We start from the raw sequence: 13687 nt of genomic DNA, 5'->3' as shown, positions 1-13687 counted from the left end.
CGCTGTACCTCGGTGTAGGTCGAGTGCACCGCGCCGGTGCCAAATTCATGGGGAGGGGGGCAGTGTCAAGCGGATTGGGAGCGCAGGAGAGGGTCACAACACAGGTGACTGCGAAACCGCCAGAGGCTACGGTGTGGTGTGGGGGTGTGCACACGGTCGCAACTCAGCACACGACGGGAACGGAGAAGCAGGGTGACGCCCTGAAAACGGTGGCGACTCAACTGCAAGGCCGGAGAGCGGCGGAGGCCGCCCACGCGATTGCCACAAGGCGGCCTGGGTGGTGGCAAACTTCCCTCGATATTCTTCTTTGCTTCAGCTTTCGCCGAAGGATGGGTAGCTTCGGGCGCGGCTATGGAGGAAGGGCTACTGCTTGGACTTTGGACCGGTGTCGGGCCATGCACCGCTAAACACTCCCCAGATCCCCACGCACCGCCACTTTTACTGGCCTGGCAGCAATCCGCTATGCAGTAGACGACGGGCAACGCACAGGCGGCCAGCCAGGTTGTTTCCTCGAGTCTCCTTGCTCACCCCGATCCTGGGAGGACCGTCCCCGACGTGCGACGCACGCATACACACACACACACATACACGCGCAGATGGACCCGATCGAAGTGCAGAGCTCATACGCCCCCATGGGTGAGTACAACTGTAGGGGGAGGGCCGAGCTCTGGCCCTTAGCCACACGTCTGCTTACCGACTTCATGCAACTCGCGGGGAGGGGGGAAGTGAAGTTTTTTTTTTCTTTGAAATGCGGCGGAGTGCTGAAAAGCGCATGTGCGGCCAGCCCGGATGCTCTAGCAATGAGTGCGCCTCGCACTCTCTGCCTCCCTTCATTTTTTTTTATCTCATTACCCAGTCGCGCGTGTTGAGCATTTGTGCCGTTGATATTTCGACGTGGTCTCGCTTTTTTCCTTCTGGAAAGGGTGTGCGTGCGCTCTGGATGGGAGAGTGCGCTGAAGATGCAGCAGCTGACATGGTGGTGACGGCAGGGCGTTGGTAGCGGTAGCGTTGGTGGTGTGCGGGTGCGTGTGCATAATGGTGTTGCTTCGGACTACGCTCATTGTCATCCCTACCCCTTCTTACCATCTGCTGCTGTGCGCCTCGCTATCTCTGCAGCCACGTCTTCAGCTTTCGCATGGCTGCCGCCCGTCTCTCTTCTCTTTTTGGTGCGCCGGCTTAATATCCGAGGAATTTTTTCTCGCGATGCCGTTCGGACGCGTATGCCTGTGCCGGTGCTTTTGCTGTGCTCCTGTGGATGGCACGATGCCGCCACACGACGCTCCTGCTGCCTGTGCGCGTGCTGTCCTTCCTTTGCATCGCCGACGCCTCTGATCAGCAAGGACAGCCCCACCTCTCCTTCTACCGTGTTGCCGACCTCGCTCGCTCTTCTTGCGCCACCTTTACTGGTGCCCTGCCCCCTCTTTCCTTCGGCCGTCTTGCCTAAGGCAGAATAGGCGTGGCCACATGCACGCACACAGTGTGACCGCATGTATTCTGTGTACCACCTTGCATTGTTCCGGGTTTTCTCTGTTCAAGCCAGATTCCTGCTGCGGGCAGGTGACGATCAGTGGCAACGTGGCATGCAGATGGTGTGCCGCCTACTGCTGAGCTAGCGCTGTGGTGACCCCATCCGCCGCCTGTGCGTGCTATGAGGGCGTCCCTCCCGGTGGTGTGCCCGATATGCTACGCGTGATTTGCGGATTGCTCAATGGGGGGAGGAGGGCGAAGCATCCCGCACTTCACGCTATAGTTGTGCACGCAATAACGGGATCGCGCATACCTCGCTCGCGCTGCGTGGGCTCCTCAACTGTAGGGTATCTTTGGCCGCCTTCACGCCCTATGCCTTCTCACGAGGACAAGCCTTCAGTTCTCTGTGCGCAGGCGCGTGCCTATCCGAGAGTTCCCTTTCGCTCGACACACCCAGTCCTGTCGCGGCACATGCAGGCGGACCATGCGGGCATGCCCCCTCCCCCGGCAACAACGCTGTCCCGGAACAGGCCCCACCATGCAGAAAATGTGTGCACTGCACGCACTGGCTGCCTTGCATAGCTGGCATGGCGTATCGCATCCACGCAAGGCATTCAGCGGTGAGCAGAGAACGAGTGTTGAACGAGAAAGTCACGAAGAGATCCACACGAATCAGCCCCCAAAGTGCATGCGCTGCGAAATGCGCGGCATCTCCTGCATCCGACCGGGCCGGCAGATGCAGCGCGGATGCCAGGAGCATGAGGAGAACACCGCTCGTTGCACTGTGGGGTCCTCCAGATGTGAATATGGAGAGTCTCCGTATTATGGGATGCCACGGCTTGAGGCGACTGTGGGCGAAGCATGGCATACGGGCAGGATTTACACCGTCTCAGCGGGCTCTGGCATGCACCTAGACCACTCCCTGCTACCTCCGCACGCAAGGCACCCACCGCCTCTGCCCTTGAGCGCGGTACCCTGGGCCGCGGCTCGCTTTCATTCAGGTCGCGCCGCTCACCTGAGTCTCCGTCCGGTGCCGATCGCGCAGCGCGTATCGGAAGAAGGGACGAGGAAGGTTAGAAGAGGCCGCTTCGATGTATGTCTCAATCCGAAGACAGACGGCTCGTCCTAGCCGACGAGAGTTCGACCGTGGCACAGCAGAGGCAGGCGGGCTGTGGCTGTGTATGTGCAGGTCTGCCAACTGGTTCGCGTTCCACTGGACGCGTTGGCCAAAGAGCTATCTTTAGGACAGCTGCATTGAAGTAAAACGATGAGAGCACAAGACACGCAGCGAAAGGGGTGGAGGAACACTGTCGGGTCGACGGATCTGGGGGGGGGGCGCGAGTGCACCCCTTCTCTTTGCATATGCAGGCACGCTACTCATCTTTTATCTCTGTATGTCCTTCGTCCGTCTTCCTTGGCCACTGCTAGCGCCTTCGCCGCCGCCTCAGGAGGGGATGCGCCTGACGTGAGGCCTCGAGCCTGCGCCGCATGTCAAGGAGACGCAGCCACAAAAAAAAAACGAATAGACGTCCTTTCCTATTTTAGCGTCTTCCACAGGTGTGTCTTTCGCCCTCCCTCTTGCTGGCATTCCACCCCGCTCATATGGGGGGTGTCTCTATTCTTATTGTGTGGCGGCGGCCGCCATGCCGCGCTCGCCTCCCGTATTCTGTGGCGTGCCTGTGCGCCTCTCTCCCGCTTCCTCCTCATTGCCGCACCTGAGGAATGCAGCTGCCACATTCGTTCGTCCACGGTGCACTCCATCTCGCCCGGAAGCGTCGTCATCTCCTCTTTTTCTCACTTTCTAAAGGTCTGTTAGCCTCGAGCTACTAGCTGCCCCTTGTGCTGCCGCCGAAGTGGTGAAACGCGGAGGCGGTGGCTGAACCTTACATCGGTCAAGTCGTTTTTTTTTTGTAGCTTCGCATGGTGTGCGGAGAGTCGGAGAACCACCACCCCTTGCGTGTGCTGTGCTCTGCTACCGAAGAATGCAGCTCAGCCAAAATGTGGCGCGGACCACGGTGCCCTCGTACTACCACATCCGCACCAACCTTCCGCAGCGCAAGCCACAGAATCAATGGGAGGGCGTATACTATTACAGCGGCATCACGAAGCGCCAACAGCACGTCGTGCTGCTGCAGCGCAAGCGTGAACGGGAGATGTACCTGCGTCAGTACAACCGTCATGTCGCCTCCCTCCGCCGACAGTACGCGGCACATCATGAGAAGCCGCTTGCGTCGTTACCGGAGCGGCTGATGTTTGCCACTAAACTGGCGAGCTGCGGCATGCACAACGAAGCAGCCACCTTTGTGGATGCAATGCATCGCGGCAAAGAGCTACGCGCCATGGACTACGTCCACCTGATTAGCTCCCTGCGAGCCAGTGATCTTGGCACCTGCATCCTGCACAGCGAGGCGGCCTGTGACCCTGCCTTGACCTTCAAGCTGCTTGGTGACAACGCAGGCGCGGAGCGGGCGACGGAAGCGTACCGGTGGTATGACATGGCCATGTCTGCCCTAGCGCGTGAGTGCGGCAGCCTTCGACCTGAGTCGACCCCTGCCGCGTCTCAGCTAACAAACGCGCTCATGCGCACCCTCATGACGTGCGGCTACACGCATGTGAAAGCCATTCCTGACGCCGTATATGATCGTATGGGTGCCCGTGGCATTAGCCCGACGGCGTCCACGTACGATCACGTCATCTTGGCGCTGGCGCTCACAGGAAACGCCGCAGAGGCCGAAGACGTCTTTCGCTTTGTGCGCCACCGTCACGCAGAGCACGTCACCATTCACGGCTACAACGCTCTGCTGCTCGGCAATCGCGAGGCAAGGCTCTTCGACCGCTGTGATGGCTTGTGGCAGGAGCTGGTTGACCGCCGCTGGCCGCGCGCGAATCCACTGACGGCGGAGCTGTACCTCCGCAGCGTGGTGGACCACTCCTACACCCCCACCTCCGAGGGCTTGCAGCGGTTCGGCAGCGTTCATGTGGTGGAGAAGAAGAAGGTGCCGATCGTGCTGACGCAGATGGACGAGCTCGGCATCCCGCGCACGCACCTCTCCGGCCCGCTGCGTGACGAGGTGGAGGATGCGCTGCGCAAGTTCTCCATCTACCGTAACCGCTTCTACGAGTGGGGCCGAGCGGTGAAGCAGTTCGACTTCATCGAGTTCCGCCGCCGCCACGGATGGATGTACGACCTACATCTCATGAAGAACACAACCAAGATGCTGCCGCCCATCCGTGACCCGTCGCAGCCGGACAACACCATGGCCAGCGCCGCCATGGTGGAACTGCCCGCCTTCTTCACGGAGCGCCACCCGTGGGAGCGCAACGCGCTGGAGTCGTTGCTTTCAGTGACGAGGGAGCGTGAGCGCATGGACGACGTGCGGGCTGGCGACATCTACTACGATGATACCAAGAGCATCCACGAGCGCAGTAGCACGTGGATGAACGAGGTGCCGGAGACGCGGTATGACCAGCTGTACGGAATCAACCACCCGGATGTGTCGAAGATCGGCATCCGCGCGCATCTGGAGGTGGAGTATACAAATCGGAAGGAGGTCATGGAGAAGGACGCGGCGCTTGTGCGGAAGTCGATCCGTCGTGGCCGCCGCCTGCGCCACCGGGTCGAGGTGTCGCGAACGCACCGCAACGAGGGCTCCCTCACAGCGAAGGAGGGCAAGTAGGTCGCTACTGCGTGCGTGTGCGCATGTCTGTGTCTGTGAGCTGGACTGGGCTGACTGTGAGTAGCTCTGGGGCAGCTATAGCAGATTTTGGGCGTAAATACGTGGTGGTGGTGATGAGGAGCGGGGAAGGGGACAGTGAGTTTGTGGTGAAAGGGGCGCCGCTGTCCATCTCTGCCGCTCTGTGTGTGCCTTTGTTGGCGCAGTGGGTGTGATGATGATGAGATGCTGCGCCCCCGACGTCTCAGTCACGCGAGACGAGAGGACGGAAAGACAGAGTTGGCACGCGCCGGGGGAGGTGCGTTGCCGCGTCCCTCATGCGGTACTCTCGCCCTCCCTCTCTCCTTTTCGGTTCTCGTGGATTTACTCACGGTGACGTGTGGGTGGTGTGCGCGTGTCGACGCGGCGGTGGTTGTCTTGCGAAGACACGCTGCCGTTTACACAGGATACTCAACAACGAACAGCGACGTAAAAGAGGAGATCACGGCGGTTGCATGCTTGTGTGTGGGTGTGCGTGGCACAATCCTTTGTCGCATGCTTGTCAGCTGCCGGGTAGAGGTGCGATAGCTGAGAGTGGTGTGCAGTAACCAGAGGAAGAGATGCGGTGCTGGGGTGGTGGTGGTGGTGGCGAGTGAAGCGCACGCGAAGCGGAATGCGGTGGCGGAGTGGCGGCCACTTGCATCGCTGCAGCATCGGCGCCTTATCCACACACACATTGGTGCGTGTCTCTGATCTCGGTGCTGCAAAGGCTCTCTGTGCAACGCCCCACATGACACGCACATGCGTTGGCATACGCTCGCACGCACTCATGACTCTCTCTCCCTGTCACTTCTCCTTCTTCTTGCCTTTTCTCCGCTGTCGGCTGCGTGTGCTCCACTGCATGCCTGTGCTGTCTTTCCTTTGCTCTTTGGTGACCTGCCGTCTGGGTGCAACGTGCGCGTGTGCGTGGGTTGTGCATAACAACAACCCTGCACTGCCACGCTGCCGTGCTTGCTTCCACTTTCCTCTTTCTCTCTCCCTCTCGCATGTGCTGCCTGCACGCCATGCTGCAGGGAAGAACACCAACGTGCGCGTGCAAGCAAGGGAAGTAGGCAAGGAAGGCTCGCAACGAAAGCGGAAGCGAAGAGCTCGCGGTACATTCCGCCGCGTTACCGCCGCGCGCCTCCGCAGTGCTGGTGAGAAAGCGAGGGTGAGCCAAGGCCCACGCACAGGCGCGCGCGCGCGCAAGCAGGAGGAAGACAGCCGTGCGCCCCCCCCCGCACGCACTTTGGTTGGGGAGCCGAGACAAGAAAAGAAAGTAAAGTAAACATGGGCCGCAACAAGCCGCGATCGAAGGCGGTAGATGTTACGAAGAGTCTACTGCAGCCAACTAGTATCACCGACCACATTGCCGTCCAGGTAGCGGCAAACAATGTCATTCAGGTAGCCGAAGATGACCTCAGCCCCACGCAGGGAAGCGAGGCAGCCTTTGCTCTTCGGCGCGAGGGCAAGCTGGATGCCTCCATGAAGTTGTGCCTCAACTGGCGACAGGGCAACTGCCACAACCATGCCGCGTGCTCCTTCGCCCACGTCATTCCGTACTTCGGCGTTAGCAGCGACGGCGGCGGAACCCCGGGAACACCGGGTAAGCCGGCCGGCCTCAACGCCGACGGCAGCGGAGGCTTCACATACAGTAGCGCTGCTGCGGCGGGTGAGGCAGGCGGGCGCGGCGGTAACGCCGCCTCCAGCTCGTCGTGGCCGCAGAAGGTCGCGTCACCTTTGTACACCGCCACAACCGTGGGCCAGCGTGGGGAGGAAGACAAGACTATGCCAGCAGCGGCATCAGCGCAACTTTCTGCTGCCTCCGCCGCTTCTGTGAAACCGGAGGTCGCGGATTCGACTGACACGGCAGAACTGGGGTCAATGGCGCCGTCCTCGAACGCCTCGGCACCACCGCCGGCGGTGGTGTCAGCTGAGGGGCTGCGCTCGATCCTGGTGTCGCTTACCGCCGCTTTGGCGAACAAGGCGGCCTTGTGCGCTATCAGTGACCTCGCCGAACCCACTGATGCGGATGACGACGTCGACTTCACTCAACCGCACGCTGCGTGGCTTCGAGAGATGGCTGAGCGCGCGGAAGAGGAGGAGAGGGCGACGCTGACCGATGGAGCCTACTCTTGGCAGCAGCCCCTGAAAGCGTCGCTGGCGGAGTTCGTTGAGGTGGCCGGCAAGAGTCTACTAGGTGAGCCCCTGTGGCAGGACTGTAGTGCTGTGGACCTTTACCACTCACTCGCCGACCGCGCCACTGCGGCCGCCGCAACCTCTATGCGTCGGCTCCTGGAGGCCGCGCAGTCGCAGGCACAAGAGGAGGCAGCTGGCCACGTCGCGGCTGCCGACCCTCGTGCGTTCTCCACCGCGCCGACGCCGGCTGATGCCGGCGGTGTTGGTGCTAGGGCAGCGCCGCTCACCCTTGTAGACTTGCTGTTGGATGAGGCGGGGGGTGCGGACGCGGAAGCCGACAGCACACCGGCACCGCCCCTCTCCTAACAGCTCGTGCGTGGGTTCGCTAATGAAGACGGACGTGGCACATGGGAAAACAAAAGAACGGGAAAGAATAAGGTAACTCACGCAGAGGCGCGCTTGCGCAGTCTCTGCATGGCGTGCGCGCACACAACACGTGCAACTGTGATTTAGGTGTTGCGCAAGTGTCTGAGTCGGTGCGTGTGTGTGTGTGTGTTACATGCCCTCCGCCTGTGCCGATGCCAGTTGTGATGAGGTGCGCTGACGAGTCGGACGGTGAGTGTGAGAGGACAGTAGTCGCTACTTCGCGGACCGACGTCAAGGCCGAACTCCTCGGGCTTGTGGCGCAGTGACAGCGTGGGGACGGCGTGGGCTGCGGTCGACGATTTCCGAGTGTGCGTGCGTGTATTCTGTGCACGTTCGCGTCGTGCTCTGACGACGCCAGTGTGTGCTGGCCTTAAGCTGGAGGTGGCCATAGGCGCTTCGCAGCCGACATAGTACGTGGGACAGTCTGACTTGCCACGTCGGCTATTGCAGTGCACGGTCTCCGTCCCTCGCTCTGTTGCCACCCACCCCCGACGGAGGCCCGGCATCCTGACTTTTTTGTGCTCTCTGGAGTCGCTTAGGGACCAGTTGCCCTTTGCCTATCTTTATGCCTCTCGAGCAGGGTGTGTGCGTGCGTGTGTGTCGAAGAGGGTGGGGGGTGGAGGGGGAGGGCAGGCGTACGCGCACGCGCGCACCGAGGTATGTAATGCGGGCGCACCATGATGTGCAGCTACTCGACATCGCGCCGACGCCTGCCTGTATGTGTGAACATACCGTTCAGCTCACTACCTGGCTGCATAGTGTTGCTGCTCCCGCTCTCCTGCACGCACACACCGTCTTTCTACCTCATCTCTCTCACCGCCCCTTCCTTCTTCCGGGCAGTGCACCACACCCACTCCGAGATTTGCTGGCTTGTGGAGTCCGCGGAGGACAACAAGCGACCACCCTTCATGTATTCCCTGCGCACCTTGCAACCCTTCACTACCATACTCAGACACACGCGTACACCGAGAGACGACAGTGGCGCCACAGGCGATGCTGTCGCTTCTCATCGATCAATGTGGCGCCGACGCGTCGGACCTCCCGCAGCTCGTGCGACTGAATGAGCTGATTCGCGCGGAGGAAGAAGGGACTGGCGGCGGTTCCATAGCGGCGCACACCCCAGTCGCGACTCAGGCACCCACCTCTTTACCACTGGCCGCTCCGACCGTCGCACCTGCCGAAGGCACCCGCGTTGAGAGGCAAGCAGCGGAGCCCCCCACGCCGTCCGTGTCGACACCCGCCAAGGACAACACAGCGCTCGGTTTTCTGCTACACCACTGCGCCCGCCCGGAGGAGCAGGCACAGTGCACGGCGCTACAGCGGCTACATGGACTGCTGCTCGAGGAGACGCACGAGGGAGGCGCTGACGAGTCCGTCGATGGGAACTTCTCCCCGCTCAGGGCCAAGCCACCAACAGTGGCTCCCGCTCATGCTGCCGCCGCTGTTGTGGCTGACGCAATCAAGCCACCACACAAACATGATCATCCGGCGCTCTCAGACGTCGGTGCTATGCATCAGAACTGGATGGGCGCCACCACCGCCGTACCTTCGCCCGCACTGCCGGGGTCAGCACCCCCGCCTCCGCCTTGGCTGAGCATCCCGGTGCCAATTTTGCCAGGTGCCGGCGAGTGGAAGGGGTCCACTTACTTCCGTGCGGAGACGGCGGCGTCGCCCCAACCGTTGGCCCAGCCCGTGCCGAGGCACGCGGTGTCTGCCGCTTCTGCCACCGATGTTGCTGCCGTGGGGGTTGACAGGAATGCGATGAGTAACGGGTCCGATGCATTGCGGGCCAACTCGCCCCTTCCGCCCTCGGCAAGCAAGGAGCTACCCCCGAGCGACGACGACAAGCAGGCCGAAAACAAGCAGGCGCCAGCCACTGTGTTGCTTCCTTCCCACGCTTCCCTCACCGAAGAGACATGCGCCGCACAGACGGCCCACGAGACGCCTGCTGCAGGTGAAGGCGGACGTGCCGAGTTGAAGGCTACCACCCCTCTGCGACCGCGCCATACTCCGCTCACTCCCTCCTATGCTGGCCGCATGCCGTGCCCGGCCAGCGAGGCGCTCGCCGCGCGCAACAGCGCAACTGCTCGGCTGCTCGCAGGTGGTGGAGCGACCCGTGCGGCATCTGAAACGCCGCCGGCGTCACGCCCCATGTCTGAGTTTGCGAAACGCTTCGTGACGGGGCTCTACGAAAAGGTCGGCACACCGTGCGTTGAAGCCTTGTCGTCGCCCATACCCTGGCAGCACCAGCACCACACGCGGCATCCACCTCAAGTGCTCGCCGCCGGGAGCGGTGTGGGAGCCGCCCGTGGCCGTCGTGCCTCGTCGGAGAGGTCACTTCTTCGAGCGCCCTTGGCGGAAATGTGGCAGTCAAGGCAGGCAGTCGACGCTTATCACGTCCCGCCGGCACAGGAACGAGTGTCTCTGCTTGCACAGAAGGTGGCGACGCGGCCGATGCTCCGTACACCCACGCCGCTTCAGCACGACCACCAGCATGGAGGTACTGGCTCGGAGCCGCTGCGCCCTCATCGCATTGTTCCACACCGCCCGGCGGCCGGGTCGCCTGCGGTACTGCCTAGTGCCCGCCCTTTGCGCCGACACTCCACCTTTCCACACAGTGCTGAGGGCAGCAGCGGCACAGCTGCAGTTGAGCCTCTCTCAGACCTGATGGTAGTTGGCGTACGCATCCGTCTGCCCGTTCTGGGTCCTAAACGCCCGCGGCACGCCTGAGGGCGTGGCGCTTGTTGCTGAACAAGGATAGGAGGGAGGGGATGGGACAGCGAGCAGAGCCTACAACGTCAGTGCCGCCTATTTTCCGCCCTCTTCTCCACACACCGCCCTCGCCGTACTTTGTGGCGCTTTCTTCTCTCGCTCGCGTTCTCGTGCTTTAGATGAGCCGTCTCACGTGCATTTCGAGGTGCAACTGCAACATCCGCTAAAGATGAAGCGACACCAACAACCAAAAAAAAAAACGACGCGGGCTCAGTGTCTTGTCAGAGCATTAGGCGTGCAGATGCGTTAGGCGTGCGCGGGAAGGCCGTACGCACCAAACGCGGAGGAAAGAGAGGGCGTGGTGTGAATCCTTCATCTCCCTGTGGTGGGGTAGAGGCTCGTCTGGCACACATGCACACACACTGACACTCACACCTCCTTCCACCGTCTCTCTCTCTCACCGCACCGCGTCTGACTTTGCCCTTCTTCTCTTTTTGTATTCTTTGCTGTTTTTTCGTGTGCCGCTGTGGTGAGAATGCCGCGCACACATACAACAGGTAACGTGAACAGGTCGTGCACCACCGCAGGATACATACGCGCATCGACACACACACGCACACAGACACGCAAGCATACCGATGGAAGAGAGCTACGTCGAGGGTAACCTCGGCCCCGTCTTCAACAACGCCGAGCCGCTTTCCCTTCCGATTGTAGCGCGTATTCTTCACGAGAAACGTATCGGCGCCGAGGACACAGACAAGATCAAAGGCGTGCTGATTCAGTCCTGCTGTGAGGCGGTCGATATCCTACAGGAGGACTGCGCGCCAGAGAGTATGGTGAACAGCCTGCACGGGAAACGGCTGCGACTGCGCGCCGGTGGCGGTGGCGTTGCAAATGCCCACTTGACGGGGCTCCAGATTGACGAGAACGGCTACGCAGTGCTGCCGCCTGAGGGCACTGCACCGTCCGCCGCTGCCCCATCACCTGGGCCTCGCACAGAGCGCATGAAGCCCTTCGAGATTATTGCTCTCACGACGCTGCGACCGACCACGACGAGGGAGGCGGTGGAGTTGATCCCGTCGTTGTACCGCTTCGAGGATGCGGAGCTGGACGACATACTAGGCATGCTGTCCTACTAACCGCTGCCGTCCCGCTCGGACACGACTCCCTCATGCTTGGCGCGCAAGCGCTTCGGCACAGCGTGGAGTTTTGTGTGTGCGCGTGTGTCTTGGATGTGCATGAGTGCGTGCGCGTGCGCCGCGGCGCCGTGCAGAAGCGGAGTGCGTCGTTGTGCCGTTTTTTATTTGTTTGCAGGAGGGAGGGAGGGACGGTGTGGAGACACCATCACGGATGGTGTCTCCACACCACACCACCCCGCACCACCCCACCTCTCTTTCTCGCTCTCGTACGCATAACGGCTCCGCTAAACAGCGCCTCGGGCGGCAGAACAAGAAAGTGGGATCGATGCTAAGCTTTCGCGCAGTCACTTGTATCACGCCCCAAATGCTGCTCTTGCTGCAAGTGCCACTGCGAGTGGAGAGCGCAGCTGAGGTTGAGTGGTGCACATACCTACGCTCAGAAATACTAGAAGGCCCCCACACAGAACTGGCTCTCTCACATGGAAGATAGTGCAGTGTGGCCTCTGGGGAACGTCAGCGGAGCGCCAGGCGAAGTGCCTTTGCTATTCGTGTCGTCGTGTGCGCCCTACATCACGCGAGGAGCATGGCTGCGCACAACGTACACGCGAATGCATGCGCGCCTGTGAGGGGTGTGCCCGGCGCGCTCCTCACGTTCCCACTCTACACCCTCTCTTGCCCCTCCCCCTCTTCATCGTTCTCTACCTCTGCGGTGACTACTGCCATTTGAAACCCTTCGCCTTCTCGCCACCTCACCCCCGCCAACCACACACTTCGCATGACCGTGCGTCGTGACTTAATCGCGCACACGCGCGCGAAATGAAAGTATCGGGTCTCACACTGTTTCTGGTTCAGCGTTTTTGAACCCTCCCCTCCCGCTTTTCACCATGGCCACGTACAAACGCGAGGATCTGCGGCGTGTAAGCTTTACCAACCTAGACGAGCACTGTGATGAGGGCATCATGTACGAGCTGTGTCTGCAGTTCGGGCGCATCCAGAATATTAGCTGGCCGACCGAGGTGAACATCAACGGGATGCCGCAGCGCGCCTCGCGCTGCTACGTCGACTTCGAGAACGCCGAGGACGCCAAGTACTGCTTCGAGGCTCTCTACCGAGCGCGCGTGAAGCTGTTCAATAAGGAGCTGCGCGTCTTTCACGCCAGTAACGAGGTGGCGCAGGGTGGTGCAACGGGCACACAGAGGAGCGGGGCGGCGGTGATTGGCTTGCACGAGGTGGGTGCCAAGGTGGTGGTACGCAACGTCGATTACCGCGTCACGGAGTTCGACGTGACGCGGTTCTTCGAAAGCTTCGGCCAGTTCGCTGCCCCGCCCCGCATGCTGCGCGACTCCGTCGGCAACTTTCGCGGCGTTGTCATTCTTTCGTACAAGACGTTTGAAGCAAGCGACCGCGTCATTCGAGACATGGACCAGAAGGTGTTCCGTGATCGCGTCATTTCTGTGCACTACGCACAGATGGAGGACGGCAGCGGGCGGCTGCACGGCACGAAGGAGGAGCGCGCGAACGCCGCCCTCATTCGCGAGGAGGAGAGGCGCTACCGTGAGATGGTGGCGAAGGAGATGGCGGAGGTGCGACAGGAGCGGCAGCAAAGCCGTGTGCAGGACGCGTCATGGGCGGAGAAGGTGAATGTGTACAGCCGCCCGCGCCGCTGAGAGCAGGAGAGAACGCCATTTTTGACGTATGCGTGCGCGTCTGTGCGTGTTTAGGCGCTGCACCTGTGACTAGCGCACACAGGGGAGGGGTCTCGGGAGGGCTGCGGCGTGCCTTCGCCTTGCCCGTCGCCCGCGCCTTCCCTTCGACCTCTCCGGCTACTATCCAACTCCCTAGCAAGAAGGCGCTTACATCATGCAACAAGCAACTCGCACTGAGAACCGCCCCTTGCAAGGGCCTTGGGTAAGGGAGGAGTGGCTGCACTATGAGGCTGCCATCCCCCAACCATGCCCAGCGAATGAGCCCCGACGGCAGCATGCCCGTTTCTCGTCGTTCGACAGTTGTCTCGCCCCCCTTGATGGTGGGAGGGGGAGACGGAGGACGCCGCCGTGAGCGGTATCGCAGGGCCCAGTGCACCTCCCACTCTGTCTGCGGGGGGAGGGGGGG

At 61.4% G+C, this 13687-nt stretch overlaps 5 protein-coding genes across 5 annotated transcripts; all 5 read left to right on the top strand.

Annotated features, from left to right (window-relative positions):
- Positions 1–3449: 3449 nt before the first annotated feature.
- Positions 3450–5144, top strand: LDBPK_290440 (hypothetical protein, conserved; the record flags this gene model as incomplete). Its single annotated transcript, XM_003862413.1, has 1 exon — positions 3450–5144. One exon carries the CDS (start codon positions 3450–3452, stop codon positions 5142–5144), a length of 1695 nt encoding a protein of 564 aa, XP_003862461.1.
- Positions 5145–6449: 1305 nt separating this feature from the next.
- On the top strand, positions 6450–7664 carry LDBPK_290430 (hypothetical protein, conserved; the record flags this gene model as incomplete). Its single annotated transcript, XM_003862412.1, has 1 exon — positions 6450–7664. One exon carries the CDS (start codon positions 6450–6452, stop codon positions 7662–7664), a length of 1215 nt encoding a protein of 404 aa, XP_003862460.1.
- A 1053-nt stretch (positions 7665–8717) lies between these two features.
- LDBPK_290420 (hypothetical protein, conserved) lies at positions 8718–10454 on the top strand (the record flags this gene model as incomplete). Its single annotated transcript, XM_003862411.1, has 1 exon — positions 8718–10454. The coding sequence occupies one exon, from the start codon at positions 8718–8720 to the stop codon at positions 10452–10454; it is 1737 nt and encodes a 578-aa protein (XP_003862459.1).
- Positions 10455–11074: 620 nt separating this feature from the next.
- On the top strand, positions 11075–11575 carry LDBPK_290410 (hypothetical protein, conserved; the record flags this gene model as incomplete). The annotated part of the gene is made up of 1 exon (XM_003862410.1): positions 11075–11575. One exon carries the CDS (start codon positions 11075–11077, stop codon positions 11573–11575), a length of 501 nt encoding a protein of 166 aa, XP_003862458.1.
- An 884-nt stretch (positions 11576–12459) lies between these two features.
- Positions 12460–13242, top strand: LDBPK_290400 (RNA binding protein, putative; the record flags this gene model as incomplete). Its single annotated transcript, XM_003862409.1, has 1 exon — positions 12460–13242. The coding sequence occupies one exon, from the start codon at positions 12460–12462 to the stop codon at positions 13240–13242; it is 783 nt and encodes a 260-aa protein (XP_003862457.1).
- Between the last annotated feature and the right edge of the window lie 445 nt (positions 13243–13687).

This window comes from Leishmania donovani, chromosome 29, assembly GCF_000227135.1.
Source record: "Leishmania donovani BPK282A1 complete genome, chromosome 29".
Classification (NCBI taxonomy): Eukaryota; Euglenozoa; class Kinetoplastea; order Trypanosomatida; family Trypanosomatidae; genus Leishmania; species Leishmania donovani.
This window is presented reverse-complemented; position numbering and strand designations above follow the sequence as displayed.